The following is a 21,047-nucleotide window of genomic DNA, read 5'->3' as shown; positions in this document are numbered from 1 at the left end:
CACCCAAAAGACGCAAAATTTGTAGTCCCCTATTGGTATGGCTCTATATTTTGACCAGCGATTTGCCATCAATTTACAAGAAGTAAAGAGGTGGTCAGGTCCCACAGTTTTATGCTATCGATAGTCGACTTGTGCAGCAGAAGGTGTGTTTATACTAAAAATTATTATAGAAGGGGTTTGATTCTAAACTTTCCAGATTTTCATATTGACTACCAATTACCGTATTTTTCGGACCATAAGACGCACTTTTTTCCCCCCAAATGTTGGGGAAAAGTTGGGGGTGCGTCTTATGGTCTGACTATAGGGCTGCAGCCGGGAATGAGGGTGCTGCGGTGGAGCGGGTCATCGGGGGCACGAGCAGGCTGTAGCAGCCTGCTGTGACCACGTGGGCCCGCTCATTACATATACATGCCCATCCTCCCGCCCATTTCTCAGCGCAGAAGCCGGTGCTGACAGGTGGGCGGGAGGACGAGCGGGGACGTGCGCATAGTAAAGAGCCGGCCCGCATGATCACCCCTGGCAAATCAATTACAGCCTGGAGTGATAATGTGCGGCTGTATTCACTGCTCCCCAAGCGTCATCATCAGCGCGGGCTGCAGTGAATCAGTGTAATCCCCCATCCCAGTGTGTGGAGCCGTCCCCCTGCAGCACGCGATGTCTTCCTGTCTGTGCCGGTCAGGTGATCTGTGCTGATCAGCTGATCGGCACAGACAGGAAGACATCGCGATGCTGCAGGGGAACGGCTCCACACACACAGGTCAGTGGCGCAGAGAGGAAGATGATCGGTGCTGCAGGGACTGCGGAAAAGGTGAGTATAAACGTTTATTTTTTTCTCTGTGCTATAGGATACAGGCCATATACCAGGATGGTATATGAACAGGATGGATGGTGGGTATTTGAGCAGGATGGATGGGGGGTATATGAACCGGATGGGGTATATGAGCAGGATGGATGGGGAGTATATGAACAGCATGCGGGTATATGAACAGGATGGATGCGGGGTATATGAACAGGATGCGGGGTATATGAACAGGATGCGGGGTATATGAACAGGATGCGGGGTATATGAACAGGATGCGGGGTATATGAACAGGATGCGGGGTATATGAGCAGGATGCGGGGTATATGAGCAGGATGCGGGGTATATGAGCAGGATGGGGGGTATATGAGCAGGATGGGGGGTATATGAGCAGGATGGATGGGGGGGGTATATGAGCAGGATGGATGGGGGGGGTATATGAGCAGGATGGATGGGGGGGTATATGAGCAGGATGGATGGGGGGGTATATGAGCAGGATGGATGGGGGGGTATATGAGCAGGATGGATGGGGGGTATATGAGCAGGATGCGGGGTATATGAACAGGGTATATGAACAGGATGGGGGTATATGAGCAGGATGGGGGTATATGAGCAGGATGGGGGAATATGAGCAGGATGGGGGAATATGAGCAGGATGGGGGAATATGAGCAGGATGGGGGAATATGAGCAGGATGGGGGAATATGAGCAGGATGGGGGAATATGAGCAGGATGGGGGAATATGAGCAGGATGGGGGTATATGAGCAGGATGGGGGTATATGAGCAGGATGGGGGTATATGAGCAGGATGGGGGTATATGAGCAGGATGGGGGTATATGAGCAGGATGGGGGTATATGAGCAGGATGGGGGTATATGAGCAGGATGGGGGTATATGAGCAGGATGGGGGTATATGAGCAGGATGGGGGTATATGAGCAGGATGGGGGTTTATAGCAGGATCATATACAAGGCAGGAGGATCATTACCAGGGTGGGGTACCTTAGTAGAGAATTTGGGGACATTACCCCCATAACAGTGTCAGCAGCAGATCCTCGCCCAATAACAGTGTGTCATGACCACATTTTGCTTAAAGTTTTATTTTCCTATTTTCCTCCTCTAAAACCAGGGTGCGCCTTATAGTCCGAAAAATACGGTATATACTAACTCCATATCCATAGATACTACTCAAATATACCAAACAGGAGTAACGCCGCATCATTTAATATATCAGTATTTTTATTAAACAATTATTTAAAAACATGGAATTGATAAATTCGTCCACAAACCACACAATTATAAATTGAGCAGATTGATCAGTAAATCTTATACTGGGTAATTATATATTCATGTACTGAAACACCCAATCATAGGAACTAAACATGGAACCCCACATGTAATGTGAACAAGTGTCAATAAATACAGGTCCCAAAATTGGTTCTTATGGAGAAGACCATTAGCTGGAGATGGTAGTGGAAGTTAAACGTGAACAGAGTGCCAAGTAATATGCCTTGTAAATGCCAATTAAACTAGTGGAAGTCATACAAGCCTTACACTTCTGAATCTTGCACACATTTATTTATATAACTGATCTACTACATCAGGCCTGCACAACATATAGCCCGTGGGTCGCATGCAGCCCCCTGAAGGATATAGTGCTGCTTAAAGAGAACAGAGAGGCCTCTGGCTCTCACCTCCCTATATTCAACTGTATTTGTGTTTTTTAGACACTAATACAGTTAACCACTTTAACGTCGGGACTGGGGCAGTGCAGAGCAGCACTCGTTATCCCCCGACCTGCAGCAGCGTGATTAAGTCATCACACCACACTGACATTACACTGCTGTCGCCGGTGGGGGGGGGCTCTGTTTCTATGAAGCCACATTATGGGGCAATGGGTGAGTGTGTAGCACCCAGGGATATGGGGTACTCTGTCCCAGACAGTGTTTCTATTGGGAATGTCATAGTGGTGGCAGTTTCCGATTTTGTGCCCTGGGCCCTTTTTGCAATGGGGGATATTTACCGGCGATTTGTGAATAAAGTTATTTGTGACGCCACTTGCGGCTAAGTGTAGGAAGCCGCTGCTGCAGGTTTTGCTGGGGCTGATGGAATGTGCAGCTCTGATGACTTGGGCCCTCCGCAAGTAGGGTGCTACCCCACCAGGTGGGTGGTTTACTCTCTTTTCGGGTGTTAACTGGTTGCCCAAGGGCGGCTGGTTTCGCCTCCAGGTCCCCTTCGTCCCAGTGCCAGTCTGGTTCTCTGGTACCTTCTTCCCCTGCACCAGTCTCTGGCAAGTGGGTCCCCGTGGTATAGAACAACTAGGGGTCCCAGGTTTGTGGTGTGTCCAACTCTGTCTGCCTGACAGTAGCGTGAACCACGTGGGGATGGAGTCTCTGGTCCTGTCCCCGGCTCTCTTCTCGTTACTGAGTCTTCGGATTCTTTGGGGTCAGCAAGGTCCTTGATGGTCCCCTTTGCTGTGCAGGTGTTAACAGGTCGGCTTGAAGCTCTTTCCTGTCCTAGGATCATGTACCCAGTCGGTGCGTAGTTCCGGGAGTACTCCACCATATTCCACCAGCAACTAGCTCTCCTGGGTACCAGGTCACTGTCAACCCAAGTCAGGGAGTCCCTTCACTTCCACCTTTACACTTCCACAGTCACTACTCAACTCACTTAGTTAGACCGACTATTGACTTCCTGTGTTCCAGACTACTCTCCACAGTCTGCTCCTCCCACCTGGTCAACTAGTGGACTGGAGTGACTCCACCTCTAGGCGGCCATCCATGGTCCCACCCTAGCTAGGTACCATTGAATGGGGGATTGTTGGGGAAAACTGGGATTACCTGGGTTTTTTATTTAACTGGCACTGAGGTTCGGGGTCCCTAAGGGGGTAGGCCCTGCATCCTGGCGGGGATGCAGAACCTTGTAGCACCCTGATGGTCTCAGGGGCACTACATGTGGCTTGTGAAAATGGAGAGCAGCTGTGGGGGGGGGGGGGGGCTATTATGGAGAGCAGCTGGGGGGGGGGCTATTATGGAGAGCAGCTGTGTGATGGGGTATTATGGAGAAGAGCAGTGTTGGGGCAATATTATGGAGAGGAGCTGTATGTGGTGATAGGGGGAGTTATACACACTCACTCAAAACCCTTCTCAAATATTCAAAACATTATTCTGCAGATGTATTCATGTACATATCCCTGAATGAATAAAGTAAGACAATATGGCCCTAGGACCAAAAAAAAGAAAAAAAATGTTGTGCAACCCTCTGTTACATGGTGCTAGAGTCAGACAAGTTGGGCTTCTAGCTTGGCACTTGCAATCCACTATTGAGATCCTGGCCCTTTGTTTCCGGAATATTTATCTCTAGCACATACTTGCTTGAATGTCTTCAGCTTTTTTAAAAGGTATGTGATAAAAGGGAAAAATAAATATATAATACCCCAATTTCCTTTCTTCTGCAGAGATTGGGTACCCTTGTTATATGTAGAGAGTGTCATGGGTCTCACAGATTTAGTGAGTTATCAGCTTCACTGGGGTCATTGGTCATGGGTCTTGTTATTTAGTTCACGTTTTTTTGATTCGGGTTTTCCAAGAATGATATTCTGACCCCAGCTCCATGCTTTCTACAGATGACATTAGCGAGTTCCTGAAAGAGGTTGTCCCCTACTTTTACATTGATAGCCTAAACTTAGGATAGGTCACCAAAGTCTGATCAGCTGGGATCCGACACGTGGCAGCCCTGCAGATCAGCTGTAGTCAGCCTCAGCGACTGCAGCCGGAAATGCTCAGTTCTGGTGCTGCTCCGTCTGATAGTGGCGGCGGCCGGGTAATGCACATCCGCCTCCTATTCAGCTCATATATATATAAAAAAAAAAAAAAATATATAAAAAAAAAAAAAAAAAGAAGACAGACTTATTTTACTTGCCTGCAGGGCGGTAGGGCTCGATGGGCGTTTGTCTCTGTCCGGTGCCTTCTCTTTTCCTTCCCTGCTCCATGTGGATGACGCATCCTATGTTATCCACACAGTGGCATTTGTTACACTCCTATGCACATGCTGAGGGCAGAGCAAAATTACTGTAATGTATGGAGAGAGGTCAAAGACCGACCGCACATGCGCACTACAATACTTTGATCTGCCCTCAGCAGGGCAGATAGAAGTGTGCATGTTCGGGAGCGCAATGGAGGCCTCTGTGTGGATGACGCAGAACATATCATCCACAGAGCAGGGAAGGAGGACGGCAGGAAGAGAGGAGGTGCCGGACAGAGAGCAGTGATGCCCATCGGACCGGACCGCCCTGCAGGTGAGTATTATAAAAGCGCTCTTTATGTTATACAGAGTGGCCTGGGCTCATATACAGTATTCTAGAATGCTGAATATAAGGATTCACTGGTGGTGGCTGCAGCTTATAGAGGAAAAACCTGGTGACGGGTTCCCTTTAAGTGTTAAACACAAACCTGGGATCTATAGCAATATTGCTTTACTTTTTGTTTGGAGAAAATTTTAAAGAAATTAATGAAAGCAAAGTACAACTTTAGCAAAACAATTTGCCACTACTACAAAAGTATGTACAGACTCAGCAGAAATGCTCGACTGGGTGAGTAATGACACATTATATGCAGAATCGCAGACTCCATTATACAGATTGGCATTTGTATGCCGCTTATTTACGAACATGATCCAAGGCTTATCTGACACTAGAGGACGGCCAACCAGAAGATTTCCACACTTCTTACCAGGAATGATGGAAACCAGTCCAGTTCACGTGTTAAGGAAATCAGTCATGTTGGACCGTTACAATTGACCACTTGGTCAAGATAGCAAGCAACTGTGTTTTCTTATTGGAGGGAACCATCAATGCCACACTGTACGTTTTGGAGGTAATCTTACAACCCCATGCAAATTACATAATCAGAGAGAAAGAAAAAAAAATAAAATTGTGGCTTTAAACAGTTTGAGCCCATAGAAGCCGATGAGAACTGTATTACAGATCCAGGAACTGCAAAAAGGCCAAGTGTATAAAGCCACTAACCAACCATCTTCAGAGGAATAATAAAAAAACAAAAAAAAAAAACAAAAAAAAAAAAAAACTATTTTGACACCATATTGATCTGGATCAGAACGTAGAAGCTTCCCCCTAGGTTCTCCATGAGACAGCTCAACTCTAGGCTAAGGCCGATTTCACACTGTGTTCCTCTCCCCATTCAGTGGTCCAGTCGAGGCTTCCATCCAAAGCCCTCACAATACGGGTTTCGGATGTATACACCGACGGGACCACTGACACAAGGAGTCATATTGTGCTCTGTTGCGCACCTTTTTTGGGAGTATATACTTACTCCAGTAGGTGGACACTCAGCTCCATTATTCCTTCAAATAAGACACAATCCCTAGTAGTAGACACTGGCTGTTATATCTGGACAGTTTTGATAAAATCTCTGATCATAAGCACCAACATGCAAAAAAAAAAAATGCACCTACACGTAATCCGCCATCTACTGCATTCTTAAGCAACAGGAAGACCAACTTTGTCACCATTTCCTTCAACGTGATAAAAACTGCTCAAAATACTTGGACAGATGTCCACATTACCTACAGATCCATATAGTGCCCATCAATGCAAGCCACCAGTACAACTGAGATAATATGTGACCATACTGGTCTCCAGAAGAATGGGGGTCTCTCCTAGTTAAAGACACCAGAATAAAATCATGTTTGAAGATTAAAAGGTGGGGAACCGCAGTGACCATTAAAACAAGAGGGGAATTAAACACAATTGTGCTGGCTGATACCACATTCACTGCAACGGTGAAAAAGCAAGTCGTCAATATATCAGGTAAATTAAAAAAATATAAAAAAAACCCAACACTTTGTAAATATTTCAAAAGGGGTTTTCCGCTTCAATAAAATGTGGTCCCTAAAAATCTGTATACTTTTAAAATAAAAAGGAGCAGGTACTAACTCTCCCTGGTTCCCTCTACTGCTGCTCCAGTGTAAGTATTTTGGCTGCAGTGGTGAGATCGACAGACAAATGGCAGAAGATGTAAACTGCCCAGGCCAAAAAAAACGAATGCACTGCCAGGATGCAGCAAGACCTCCAATAAATGGAGACATCACAGGTGGAAAAGGAGCGAATCACTCTGCTGTTTCCAAAGATGGAATGGTAGAGTGATTTGCTCCTTTTGCACCTGTGATGTCTCCATTTATTGGAGGTCTTGCTGCATCCTGGCAGTGCATTAGTTTTTTTTTTTTTGCCTAGGCAGTTTACATCTTCTGCCATTTCTCTGTATTTGCTTAGCTATTGGAGGATTTAATTCCTCTTTTTGCAGTGGTGATATTACGTCGACACGCAGATCACAGATGCATCCAATCACTGAGCTCCGTGCTTCTGAAGCATGAGCTGCTTAGCACAACGATTGCCTGCAGTGGCGATTCCCTCTTGACATGACATCAATTCTGCAGGTAAAACGCAGAGACCGCTGGCAAGCCGGTACTGGACCCAGGGAGGAGGACTACCTGCACGGTGAATAAAAGCTTTCGGGGACCACTTTTCTTAAAAGTGGAAAACCCCTTTAAGTCAGTACACATATTACTTATAGAAAGAAAACAGAACTCATTTCTTACCCTCATATCTGTTTGGGGAATCACATCCCTTTTGTGGAGTTGCCACACGCAGGAAGATTTGTTGCCTCCAAGAATGCCGGCGTGTCCTCACCGGGCTGCTGCACGCCGCTTCACTGTGGATGGACGTACACTCAAAATCACTGAAAGACAGAAAAATATAAAAACATGAAAAATCGTATTCAAAGACAGCCTACAGAAATCAGACTAAAGAGAGTCATGCCGTACATGGGACAACGGTGGAGGGAGATGAAGGATTTTCACCCATAGTATGAACAAGTACATGAATGACAATAGTAATTTATATAAAACATCTAAACAAAAAAGGGGGAAAAAAAAAATGACCCGAAATATAGGGACCCATTAGATACAATGGAGCAACCAGAGGGACCACACAAACCACCTACCGTTCCTTGTTAAATTCAGAGGCACTATTTTCTGCTACAGGAGCAAGAAACTTTAGAAAGTTTGGCACAGAAGAGGAAGAGTGAAGCTTCTTCCGAAAAGAAGAGCGGTAGAAGAGGCTGAGAGCACGGATCAGAAAAGGAGGAAGTGACAGGTTAAAAACAAAGAAAAAGTAGTACAAGAAAAGAACAGAAGTCTGGGATAAATCTGTCACGATATAAACAAAAGGAATCAGTCACCAGGTTTTTGCTACTAATCTGAGCATAGTATAATGTAGGCTTAGAAGGCTTTATTTAAAATTAAAGGAAAAAAAACGAAAAAAAAAAAAAACACTTAGCAAGATATCACTACAGGACTAAAAAGCCTGCTGCCAGGTAGTCCAACCACACACCCCACCATGGATTGGCAGCTTTCTGCCTATGCAGTGTCAGAGGTAGCGTTATACAGAGGTTGCCGGTTACATTACTTGGTTCTGCAGTTTTAATTAAGTGACACATTGCAGGAACCTGGGTATCTGTCCCTACATTATGCTGCAAGTAACAAACACCTGGAGACAGCCACTTTTAACATAAAAAGTTAGAGTCACAAACAGCATGTTTGTTAGGCTGTGTTCACATTAGCGTCATAGCTTCCATTCATAACACAGCCCAAATTAATCAACACTCAAACAGATCCCATATAATTCTGAAAGAGGTCATTGACTTAACCGGGCCCATCACATAATATTACAAAAATCAAGGGGACACTTAATACTTTAGTTCATCAAGATCTGATGTGTGTCAGGGTACTTTCACACTTCCGCCATTTCCCATTGACTTGGATGGACGATGGATTGTGCCAAAAGTACCTGCGTTGCTTCCGCTGGCAGATGCTGCGTTGCGTCCGCCGGGCAGAAGAAACGCAGCATGTAACGTTTTTTGAGTGGCGGAATCCTCTATTTTTCTCTGCGCATGCTCTTTTTTTTTTTTTTTTAAAAAAAAAGAAACAAAAAAAAACCAAAAAAAAAAAAAAAAAAAACTTTATTTTGTCTCTCGGAGGAACGTTCAGTTGAGCGCCCGGCCGCCGGCATGCGACAGCTGATTGTTCACAATAGTCTACTGCCGATAAAACTAAAAAAGAAAAAAAAAAAAAAAGCTTTCTATTTTTGTACGATCCGTTGCATCCGTTGTGCCATTATATGCAACGCATCCGTTGCATCCGTCACACAACGCAATGCAGCGGATGCCGTTCAACTCAAGTGTGAAACTAGCCTTAAAGGGAATCTGTCACCAGGTTTTTGCCACCTAATCTGAGAGCAGCATAATGTAGAGACAGAGACCCTGATTCCAGTGATGTGTCAGTTACTGGGCTGCTTCATGTAGTTTTGATAATCTCCTGCTGGTTAATCAGTGATTTTATCGTTCGATAACTACTTGGCGTGCTGCAGGTAGTCCAGCATGAGCTCTGTATAACTGCTGGATCTGCAGCAGAGAAAAAAAATTGATCATCAAAATGACAGCAAACCGCTCAGTAAGTGAGACATCGCTGGAATCAGGGTCTCTGTCTCTACACTATGCTGCTCTCAGATTGGGGAGCAAAAAACTGGTGACAGATTCCCTTTAAGTAGTCACTGAAATTAGTAATGAATCAACCAAATAATCCTGAAAGTAAAAGTAAACAAAAAAAAAAAACCAAACCCTCAAATCACAGGTTTTAATTTGTGAAATTTTCATCATGGCATCTAATAACCTGACTTTGTAGAGTGCATAGCCCCATGTGTCTGTATACACAATGTCTTGGCATGCTCCAGATATGGTGGCAGATCGTGTATTGAGGGTGGGAGATGAGGGGGATTTCTCCCAGACTACAAGCATCTTCTAAACACAATGTGGTGCCACTTGGCAGCATCTGGTGTACTGATATATTATGTCCCAGACGTTATCACTAGTACTTAGTCAGCGGCATCAATGCCCTTGTCATCCAGAAGCTGCTTACACACTCTGGCCACATGAGGCCGGGCACTGTCCTGCCCCAGGAGGAAGCCAAGGCCCAATGCAGCAGTGTAAGCTTCGCAATGTGTATTGGGGTGAAATCCTCAGAGGCAGTGAGAGTAACATTGGCTTACTGTGTAATGGACATGTCCTGGTAGTTGCGCCATGCTCATGAGGACTCTGGGAGACACAGCATACAGTGATTTCCGATCCTGGAGGAATTGAACTACTTGTACAACCTGAAGGAACTGAGGTGGTGCTTCCTTCAGCAAGTAGTCACAAGGATGCTAGCAAAATGCAAAACTACAGAAGAGAGGCAATGTTTCTCCTTGTGTAGAATGAAATACCAGTGTAAGGAGGCTAATAAGCCTTGTAACATTCCTCTCAAAAATTAAATATGCAAGAAATGTTACCCCTTGGACCACAGGCAGAAGCCTCTCATACAGCCAAATCCAATCTCTTGCTTTGCACTGAGGGGGAACAGCCAAAAAAACAGTGTCTGGAAATTGAGATTCTGGTTTGCCTTTTATCCTGTCATATTGGAAGGCTTACTAAAAAGAAAAAAAAATATCATCAACATTGACTTTAAGGATTGCTGCTCCCAATAGGTGGCACTGCCTTCCTCTCTGAAGAGGCACGGTGAAAACTAAGGAAGGAGAGACGAATGGTCTGTGGCCACAACCTGTAAAACGATCCCTTTTTTGGGGTGGTCTTGCGGTTCCCCTCCATTGCACTTATCTTCATTTGCAAGGACGCCGGTTGAATCAATTCCCAACTGCTTTCGTTTTCCTATCTGAACAGATAAATCTCCCTGAAGTTTTGGTGATCTACGGTAAAGCCCCCGTCACATTTAACAGCGATCCTGAAAACGATGCGACCTGATAAGGATCGCTGGTAAGTTGCTGGTGAGATGTCACACAGTCAGACCTTACCAACGATGAGCGACTTGTATAGGAGGTCATTGTTAGGTGTCAAACACAGCGGTGTGTCCTAACCAGCAGGACATTACCTTTGAAGAAAATGGACCCTTCAGCAACGACTAGTGATCTCACAGCAGGGGCCTGATCGCTGGTAGGTGTCACACATAACGAGATCGCTGGCAAGATCGCTACTGCGTCACAGAAACAGTGACGCAGAAAGGATCTCATTAGCGATCTCGTTGTGTGTGACGGGACCTTAGACTGTGATGCTTAAGTGTTCCCTTAGATTTTTTTCGAGCAGTATATACACACACACTGTATGGTTTACCAGCCCTCGTATATATTGCAGCAGGCTACAAAAATTAGCGGAGAAGCGTTAATAAGAATTACTGCCAAGTAGAGACTAGATTTCACAAATGTCAGGCACTAGACATACAGGTTTAGATGAAAAGGTTACATTGCGCACATTTCAAGAATTTTATACCTTAAGCTGCAGATGGTTTTTTGGGGGGTGAGGCATGTCTATTAGTGAAAGATCCCAAAGTAATGGTTACCCCCTCCTCCCCCCCAATATACAATTTTGTACTTTTTTTTCCCCTGCAATAAACTGTAATTTCCTAAACCAGTAATGAGATCACACACACACACACACACACACACCAGATCTAATATCTATATGTAATACAAATGCTAAGAAGTATACAAGGAATATAAGGACTGCATACATCTCTAAATCTTGGAACCTAATACACATGCAGATATGACCAAGCAAGAAACCGTGCAGGACAAGGACAGGACAGGATGTTCTGCTCACCTCTTCTGAGTGACTGGACCACTAGGTTCCCCACCGGAGTTATGCCTTAATTTTTTGACGAATCTAGGAGAAGAGGCTGCAGTGACAGGAGGAGACGCAGCAGCTTCGTCACATTGTGCTGAACTGCTCGCAGGCACACTAGAAGCCGAGCTGGAACTAGACGCCAGAATTCCAGCCAGCGAGGGAGGGGAGTGGTGAGAGAGATTTCAGTAGAGGTAGAGATTGTGAACAAGGTAGAAAACTACCGCAAAACTATCTATATTTTATGAGGATGACTATTAAAAGAAAAAAAAAAAGAGAAAAGTCCAAATGTGTGGAAAAATGGTCAATGAACTTTTTACTGTATATACATTAGCTTCTACTGACAATGGCTGTCAATTCTACAGAAGGTTCATGTAGTAATGGGTAGTAGTAACGACAAAATGTATTGAAATAAAGAAATATTTGATTGGTTTATATACAATATATATTTTATATATAATATATATTTTACACACACAGACACACACACACACACACACACGTTGCCTCCCACTCCTCAAATTTTTTTAATTTTTTTTTGCTAATATATCAACGTAAAACGAAGCTTTTCATAAGACTACCTTGAAGAAGTTTGATAACAACCATTGTGGAATAGTATTGACAACTTTGCGTTACAGCTCCCATTGTCAAAAGGGCATTTCCCCCTTCACGACCCCAAATTGGCAGCACAGATTGGACTCTGGGCATTACCAAGTGAGGGGTGTTCCTACAGAGGAACAGCACAGGGTAAGTAAGGTTCCAAGGCGAGGAAGCCCCAGAGCGGTAATTCCATCTAGAATACAAGTATTTTGGAAAACACTCAAGTTCAGAGAGTCATGAGGTCCTCTTTTAATGAAAGTTGGAAAACAATTTATGTAAGAAAGAAGCCAAACTTCAAGACGTCCTAGAAAAGGTTTCCTCTGTCTTTAGACTAGTAACTTTATACTACTGGTTGGAGTGCAAAATCATCCTCAGAACCCCCCAAACTATTAGGTTTTCTTTATCACATTGGTGGCATCCATCACGGAAAATGGACCTTTGACTGCCTAATGCAGCAAGTGAGACTGTCTCCATCGATCCCTTACAGATATGACCCAACCAAGACCACTCATGGCTATAATAAGACCTCACAAGCAATTGTTTTGATGCTGTAATAGTCATATTTGCAGCTTTGTTTCCATAAAAAGGAGGAAGGTTACTTTATCCCTGGATATTCACAGGTATATGAAGCCATTTCAAGTTCTCTGGTTTAATTGTGTTCGCTGATAAACTAAAATCAAAAGTATAAAATTTCAATACACTACAAATTCTCAGATTGCTACATTTTGTCTCCTATTAAGCAATATTTTACCGCCTTTGAAAAGATACAGGTCCACATTACCAGAAATAAAATTGGCCTATTTTTCACAAATTTTTAGAGTATTCCAACTCCACCATTACATATTTATCAAAACGTGACACCTCTGATAAATTTGGTGCAAATTACGGCAACGCAACTTTAACCTTAGTAGCGAGCTTCCCAATTTTTGAAAATTGTCTGATATCAGTGTGCCAATGTTAATTTATTTTAGAGGCTTCACATTTTGTGCAAATTTAAAAATTTTGAGTGGCAAACAAGTTTGTTATAAGATAGCCGCGAGCTGTCTAGAGTCACTTAGTGACATGGTATAAATCAATATGTTAGATGAAGACCCCAAATATCTCTAGTTTGCTACCAATCAAACTTAAGCAGGAAAACATGTGGGGGGACAAAAGTGCAAGAAGAAATATCCACGTGTTCAATGCACACAGCTAGTGTCAATATTGGTCTCCGGAATGTGTCAGCAGAGTCTTGTAAGGTGTGCGGTGCAGGATCACACCGGAAGGTCTCAGTCGTCGCACACTTTTCTGCACTGTTCATCGTGGTACAGAATGCAGATCACCACTGTATTCTGCACATGAAATAATTTCTGGTCTGGTGTTTACCAGGCTACAATCCTGTGTTGTGCAGATATGCTGGAATAATGACTTGCTTGCTTGTCTCTTCCTCAGAAGCCTACACTGATCTTGCAAGAGCTGAAGACATGTTATGACACTTGTTTGCATGTATCAGCTTGAGAGTCCCCTATCTAATGAAACATCTGCGGTCTGTTGCCTTATATTTCATTCCTTCCTGCACACTTTTATGCCTGTCCTGCCTCGGGTGGTCAGTGCACGAGCCTCCTGCACGAGCATGATGAGAAGATTACAGGCTCAGTCCTAAAACCGATCACTCCAAGATAAACAGAATATTCTACAAGGCACTTTCTAGAGATGTTCTACATAACCTCCTGTGGTTCTGTTAAAAGGGAACTTGTCAGGTCTGCTATGCCCTCCAACCCAACCGCATACCCATCTGTATGACAAAGTTATCTGCCTAACCAGCCCTGTATAACGTTATTCACTAAAATCAAGGTTTTAATTAGGTCATTGATTAATCGATGGGGCGTTATTTCCCCAGAATATATGGCCTCTTTCCATGTTATCACACTCCTGTGGGTGTAAACCTGATTTCCATGAGCCAGTGTCACCACCAGCTACTGGAAATACTGCGCATGCGCGTGGCTTTATTCACTCACATTGAACCTCTGAAGCCAGATGCAGTCCCAACTTCAGAGAGGTGCACTGCGCATAATCGGAGGAACAGCTTCTGCACTTCTGATCATGCTCAGTGCGCCTCTCTGAAGCTGGGACATGTACAGCCGGCTTCAGAAGTTCAATGTGAGTGAAAACAGCTGCACACATGCGCAATATTTCCAGGTGCTGGCAGTGACACCGGCTCATGAAATTCATGTCATCACACCCACAGGGGCGTAATAACATGGAAAGTTGACCGACTAGTCCAGGAAAACTAAGACTAGACTAGTCAAAGGCCCTAATTAGCATAGAAACAGTGGAGGTCACACAAAACACACACACACACACACACACACACACACACTATTATGAGTCACCCCCTCCCCACATACATAGTATAGCCACTCCAACAGCCAGCACAGCCCCTCCACACAGTATGATGTCCCCCCAACAGCCCCTTCACACAGTATGATGGCCCTCCCTCCACAGTGTGATTGTGAATCTATCCACAATACCTTCCACATGTAAAATAGGCCAACGCTAAACAGTTAAAGTGCAATGCCAGGTGGGGGGGGGGGGTGGCACTGAAAGCGCCCCGTACCCATAACTCACGGGTAAGCCACTGCCCACAGTTCTACCGTTAGTGTGATGACCCCCATACCTCCTACACCACAGTGCAACAGTTATCTTATGACAGACCAGCACAGTGTTATGGCTCCCCACATTTCAGCCAGTACAGGGTATAATGCCCCTCAGGCAGATGACCCACACAAATCACAAAACACTTATCTCCTCCAACACAGCCTTACCCATAGCCTGATGGCACACAGCTTTCCCCTATTCAGTTTTTTGGCATTCACTGCTCCTACACAGTGTTGTGCCCCACAACTTAGACCATAGTGTGATGGCCACTACAGCGCCTACCTCTGGCCCATACAGTATGGTAGCTTCCACACAATATGATGGTGCACCAATATGATGCTTTCCACAGTCGGACGTCCCCACAGCCACTCACATACTATGATCGCTAAGCAGCAGAGGGCCCCTCCAACTCATGGGTCACATATTGGTCACTGTATATTGAGACAGAACATTTGCATTAGTGGTCATTCTGTCTCCATTATGGTTTTGTCTGCCTGCATACTGCCAAATGGTAATCATTAATTGACCTGGGTCAGCCAGTAACAATTGCCCGTAAGGCAAGAAATCTATCCACCAATGCTTGGCCTCTCTGTTCTTCTAACAAGTGGGTACGTTTTCCCCACTGCTTTTAACTACAGTATATTAAATGTTTAAGCTTATCCTTTACTCCTTCTGCATGATCCCTAGTCCATGGAACTGACAAAAAAAGAAGTGTCCATCATGCTCAGACTTTCAATGGAGCTGAAAGTTGAATGCTCACTCGCCACTCCATTCAACATCATCCTCACTGCCATTGTGTCTTGAGAAGGAACGTGGGCTTGGAACCCTTATTAAAGAGATTGGTAGAGGGTCACAACAATCAAACATTTATAGGACAGGGATAAAAAGGTCAATTAGTGGGAAACACACACACACACACACACACACACACACACACACACTTTTCTTTGTTAAATATATATACCCCTCTTACATAAAATTTAGGTGGTTGGGAAAACAGGATAAGGTCCCAGATTCATATAGTGATGTTACTTAGTAAGAAAGTGCTAATAGCCCATAAAAAGCAGGAGAGACAGGAGAATTGATTGGCAGGACGCTGATCCATCGGCCAGCTCTGTAATCTGTCTGCAGGACAGGACTTTTGTGAGTCTCCTCTCATCTCCTGGCATTCATGGATCTTCTTTTGATTAGGATTAGGGTGAGCCGCACCAACCTGGCTAATCAAAAGAAGAGCAGGGAATACAGAGGTAAGAGAAGATTACCAGTCTGATCCTTCGACCAAGTCAGTAATCTAATCTGCTTAACGGGAAGAGCCCTGTGAATAGATTCTCCCATTTCTAGAAAATAGGCATCACTGGACAAATTGGATGGGACCATTACATTTTATGACAAGGTATTGCCTCCAAACTTACAGAAACTTCTAGCTTATGGAAGCTTGTGCCCTAGTTCACCAAAAAAGGGAGGAGGAGTGTTGGAATTACCGTATTTCCGGACCATAAGACGCACTTTTTTCCCCCCAAATGTTGGGGAAAAGTGGGGGGTGCGTCTTATGGTCTGACTATAGGGCTGCGGCCGGGAATGTGGGTGCTGCGGTGGAGCGGGCCATCGGGGGCACGAGCAGGCTGCAGCAGCGCCTGCAATGACCACGTGAGCCCGCTCATTACATATGCACGCCCGCTCATTACATATGCACGCCCATCCTCCCGCCCATCATCTCTCAGCGAAACTGGCACTGACAGGTGGGCGGAGTGATGGGCGGGGGGGAGGCGCGCATAATTAACAGCCGGACGTGATCACCCCTGGCAACTACAGCCTGGAGTGATCATGTGCGGCTGTATTCACTGCCCCCCGTGCATCATTATCAGCGCGGGGAGCAGTGAATCAGTACACTCACCCGTCACCGTGTGTGGAGTGGTCCTCCTGCAGCATCGTGCGATGTCTTCCTGTCTGTGCCGGTCAGCTGACCTGGACACTAGTGGCGCGCACAGCGATGACGTCATCGCTGTGCGCGCCGCTAGTGTCCACCAGCTTAGCTGACCGGCACAGACAGGAAGACATCGATTCGCGATGCTGCAGACAACGGTGACTGCTCCGCACACTGACGGCTCCACACAGCGGCGCTGCAGCTGAGACAGAGATCGGTGCTTCAGGGAGTGAGGAAAGGGGAGTATAAACGTTTATTTTTTTTTTCTGTGCCACAGGCCATATACCAGGATGGATGGGGGGTATATCATGAGCAGGATGGATGGGGGGGGGGGGGTAGTATATCATGAGCAGGATGGATGGGGGGGGGGTAGTATATCATGAGCAGGATGGATGGGGGGGGGTAGTATATCATGAGCAGGATGGATGGGGGGGGTAGTATATCATGAGCAGGATGGATGGGAGGGTAGTATATCATGAGCAGGATGGATGGGGCTAGTATATCATGAGCAGGATGGATGGGGCTAGTATATCATGAGCAGGATGGATGGGGCTAGTATATCATGAGCAGGATGGATGGGGGGGGTATATCATGAGCAGGATGGATGAGGGGGTATATCATGAGCAGGATGGATGAGGGGGTATATCATGAGCAGGATGGATGAGGGGGTATATCATGAGCAGGATGGATGAGGGGGTATATCATGAGCAGGATGGATGAGGGGGTATATCATGAGGAGGATGGATGAGGGGGTATATCATGAGCAGGATGGATGAGGGGGTATATCATGAGCAAGATGGATGGGGGGTATATCATGAGCAGGATGGATGGGGGGTAGTATATCATGAGCAGGATGGATGGGGGTATATCATGAGCAGGATGGATGGGGGGGTAGTATATCATGAGCAGGATGGATGGGGCTATATCATGAGCAGGATGGATGGGGCTATATCATGAGCAGGATGGATGGGGGTATATCATGAGCAGGATGGATGGGGGTATATCATGAGCAGGATGGATGAGGGGGTATATCATGAGCAGGATGGATGGGGGGGTATATCATGAGCAGGATGGATGGGGGGTGTAGTATATCATGAGCAGGATGGATGGGGGGTGTAGTATATCATGAGCTGGATGGATGGGGGGTGTAGTATATCATGAGCAGGATGGATGGGGGGTATATCATGAGCAGGATGGATGGGGGGGCGTATATCATGAGCAGGATGGATGGGGGGGTATATCATGAGCAGGATGGATGGGGGGGTATATCATGAGCAGGATGGATGGGGGGGTATATCATGAGCAGGATGGATGGGGGGGTATATCATGAGCAGGATGGATGGGGGGGGTATATCATGAGCAGGATGGATGGGGGGGGTATATCATGAGCAGGATGGATGGGGGGGGTATATCATGAGCAGGATGGATGGGGGGGGTATATCATGAGCAGGATGGATGGGGGGGGTATATCATGAGCAGGATTGATGGGGGGTATATCATGAGCAGGATGGATGGGAGGGTAGTATATCATGAGCAGGATGGATGGGGCTAGTATATCATGAGCAGGATGGATGGGGCTATATCATGAGCAGGATGGATGGGGCTATATCATGAGCAGGATGGATGGGGCTATATCATGAGCAGGATGGATGGGGCTATATCATGAGCAGGATGGATGGGGGGTATATCATGAGCAGGATGGATGAGGGGGTATATCATGAGCAGGATGGATGAGGGGGTATATCATGAGCAGGATGGATGAGGGGGTATATCATGAGCAGGATGGATGAGGGGGTATATCATGAGCAAGATGGATGGGGGGTATATCATGAGCAGGATGGATGGGGGGTAGTATATCATGAGCAGGATGGATGGGGGTATATCATGAGCAGGATGGATGGGGGGGTAGTATATCATGAGCAGGATGGATGGGGCTATATCATGAGCAGGATGGATGGGGCTATATCATGAGCAGGATGGATGGGGCTATATCATGAGCAGGATGGATGGGGCTATATCATGAGCAGGATGGATGGGGCTATATCATGAGCAGGATGGATGGGGCTATATCATGAGCAGGATGGATGGGGCTATATCATGAGCAGGATGGATGGGGCTATATCATGAGCAGGATGGATGGGGCTATATCATGAGCAGGATGGATGAGGGGGTATATCATGAGCAGGATGGATGAGGGGGTATATCATGAGCAGGATGGATGAGGGGGTATATCATGAGCAGGATGGATGAGGGGGTATATCATGAGCAGGATGGATGAGGGGGTATATCATGAGCAGGATGGATGGGGGTATATCATGAGCAGGATGGATGGGGGGTGTAGTATATCATGAGCAGGATGGATGGGGGGTGTAGTATATCATGAGCAGGATGAGGGATGGGGGGGGTTCATAGCAGGATGATGGTGCCGGATATGTTGGTTGAGGGTGATGATGGGGGGCGTATATCATGAGCAGGATGGATGGGGGGGGGTATGTGCGTATATCATGAGCAGGATGGATGGGGGGGTATATCATGAGCAGGATGGATGGGGGGGTATATCATGAGCAGGATGGATGGGGGGTATATCATGAGCAGGATGGATGGGGGGGTATATCATGAGCAGGATGGATGGGGGGGTATATCATGAGCAGGATGGATGGGGGGGTATATCATGAGCAGGATGGATGGGGGGGTATATCATGAGCAGGATGGATGGGGGGGTATATCATGAGCAGGATGGATGGGGGGTATATCATGAGCAGGATGGATGGGGGGTATATCATGAGCAGGATGGATGGGGGTATATCATGAGCAGGATGGATGGGGGTATATCATGAGCAGGATGGATGGGGGGTATATCATGAGCAGGATGGATGGGGGGTATATTATGAGCAGGATGGGGGTATATGAGCAGGATCATATACAAGGCAGGAGGATCCTTACCAGAATGGGGTACCTTAGTAGAGAATTTGGGGACATTACCCCCATAACAGTGTCAGCAGCAGATCCTCGCCCCATAACAGTGTGTCATGACCATATTTTTTGGTTAAAATTTTAATTTTCCTCCTCTAAACCCAGGGTGCGTCTTATGGTCAGGTGCGTCTTATAGTCCGAAAAATACGGTAGCTCATTGAAAGGGATATCCTGAGACAGGACACGCCTTAAAAAAAAAGAACTTAAAGTTGACCATCTTTGTCTTGAGCAGTGTTTCTTAACTCCAGTCCTCAAGACCCACCAACAGATCATGATTTCAGGTTTTCCTCAATACTAAACATTGAATAATCCCTTCACCTGTGCAACATTAAGGAAATCCTGAAAACCTGATTGAGGAAAACATGATCTGTTGGTGGGTCTTGAGGACTGGAGTTAAGAAACACTGGTCTAGAGCGCAATCTGCTTTTGCAAGTATCCCACCGAATACAGCAGAGGAAAAGAACAGGTTAAAAATAACTTCCACCCACTAATCCTTATGGTTGAACATAACACGACTATCCTAACCAATTATAATAACAGATAGCAATGATCTGTACTTTGTTCTTACATGAAAACAAAGACTGTTTTCACAAATGATATTCCTTCCAAGATTTCTGATTTAGTGCTGTAAATGTCATCTGGAGAGGATGAAATTGGATCTTGGCTTTCTTTGATATTAAGAAGAACATGTTCTTTCTGAATCCCCATTACTGAAGCATTTCAGACGGACTGTGTCTTAAGATCAGAGGCGACTGAACATTCGTAATCCTTTCGTCTTGTGTTCAGTTTCCTTGCACTTCTGTAGGTAGATTCTGGGGCAATATTTGAGAGCCAAAGAGGAAATATCACACAAGGAAGGATTGCCGTAGACATTTTAGTGGCAGATACAAGTTTTTTAGGACTTTTTTAGTAATCGTCAGCAAATCTCATGCCCATGGTTTGTCTAGTATTGCATCTGAGCCCCATTCATTGTAATAGAGAATCCACGAGTAGACAAACTGTAAACTGCGCAGCCACAAGGGGTAAGGGGGGGCCACTACCATGTCCACAGCAGCAAAAAGGTACTGCATTATGATGAGCTTTTGGAATCCAAAGGATCTATTCTTTCGTGGAGCCCGAACAAGCTCTTTAATAGACTACCAGCTCTGTATAAGGGTATGTGCGCACGTTGCTTTTTACCTGCTTTTTTGCTGCTTTTTCTTCTGCGCTGTTTAATGCCAAAATGGATGTGTTCTTCTATTCAAGCAAAGTCTATGGGAATTTGGGTTTCTTGTTCACACTATGTTGTTCAAAATGCTGCCTTTTTGTGGCAGAACTTTGGTCAAAAACTCAGCTTTGCAGTGCAAAACCCAAATGGCAAAAACAATTGACATGT

The 21,047-nt window shown here is 45.6% G+C and overlaps 1 protein-coding gene across 3 annotated transcripts in view; it reads right to left on the bottom strand.

Moving 5' to 3' along the window:
- The window catches only part of TBC1D1 (TBC1 domain family member 1), a 209,185-nt gene that overhangs the window by 70,734 nt on the left and 117,404 nt on the right, over window positions 1-21,047 (bottom strand). For 2 of the 3 annotated variants that reach the window (XM_075346959.1, XM_075346958.1), the window contains one exon: window positions 7,412-7,551. In XM_075346959.1, coding sequence (XP_075203074.1) covers window positions 7,412-7,551 — 140 coding nt within the window. Of the gene's footprint in view, window positions 1-7,411; window positions 7,552-7,815; window positions 7,933-11,517; window positions 11,674-21,047 lie in introns of all 3 variants that reach the window. The other variant, XM_075346957.1, reaches the window with a different exon arrangement.

This window comes from Anomaloglossus baeobatrachus, chromosome 1 (assembly GCF_048569485.1).
Source record: "Anomaloglossus baeobatrachus isolate aAnoBae1 chromosome 1, aAnoBae1.hap1, whole genome shotgun sequence".
In the NCBI taxonomy this organism is placed as follows: domain Eukaryota; kingdom Metazoa; phylum Chordata; class Amphibia; order Anura; family Aromobatidae; genus Anomaloglossus; species Anomaloglossus baeobatrachus.
The sequence above is the reverse complement of the archived record's forward strand: the minus strand, read 5'-3'. Positions and strand labels throughout refer to the sequence as shown.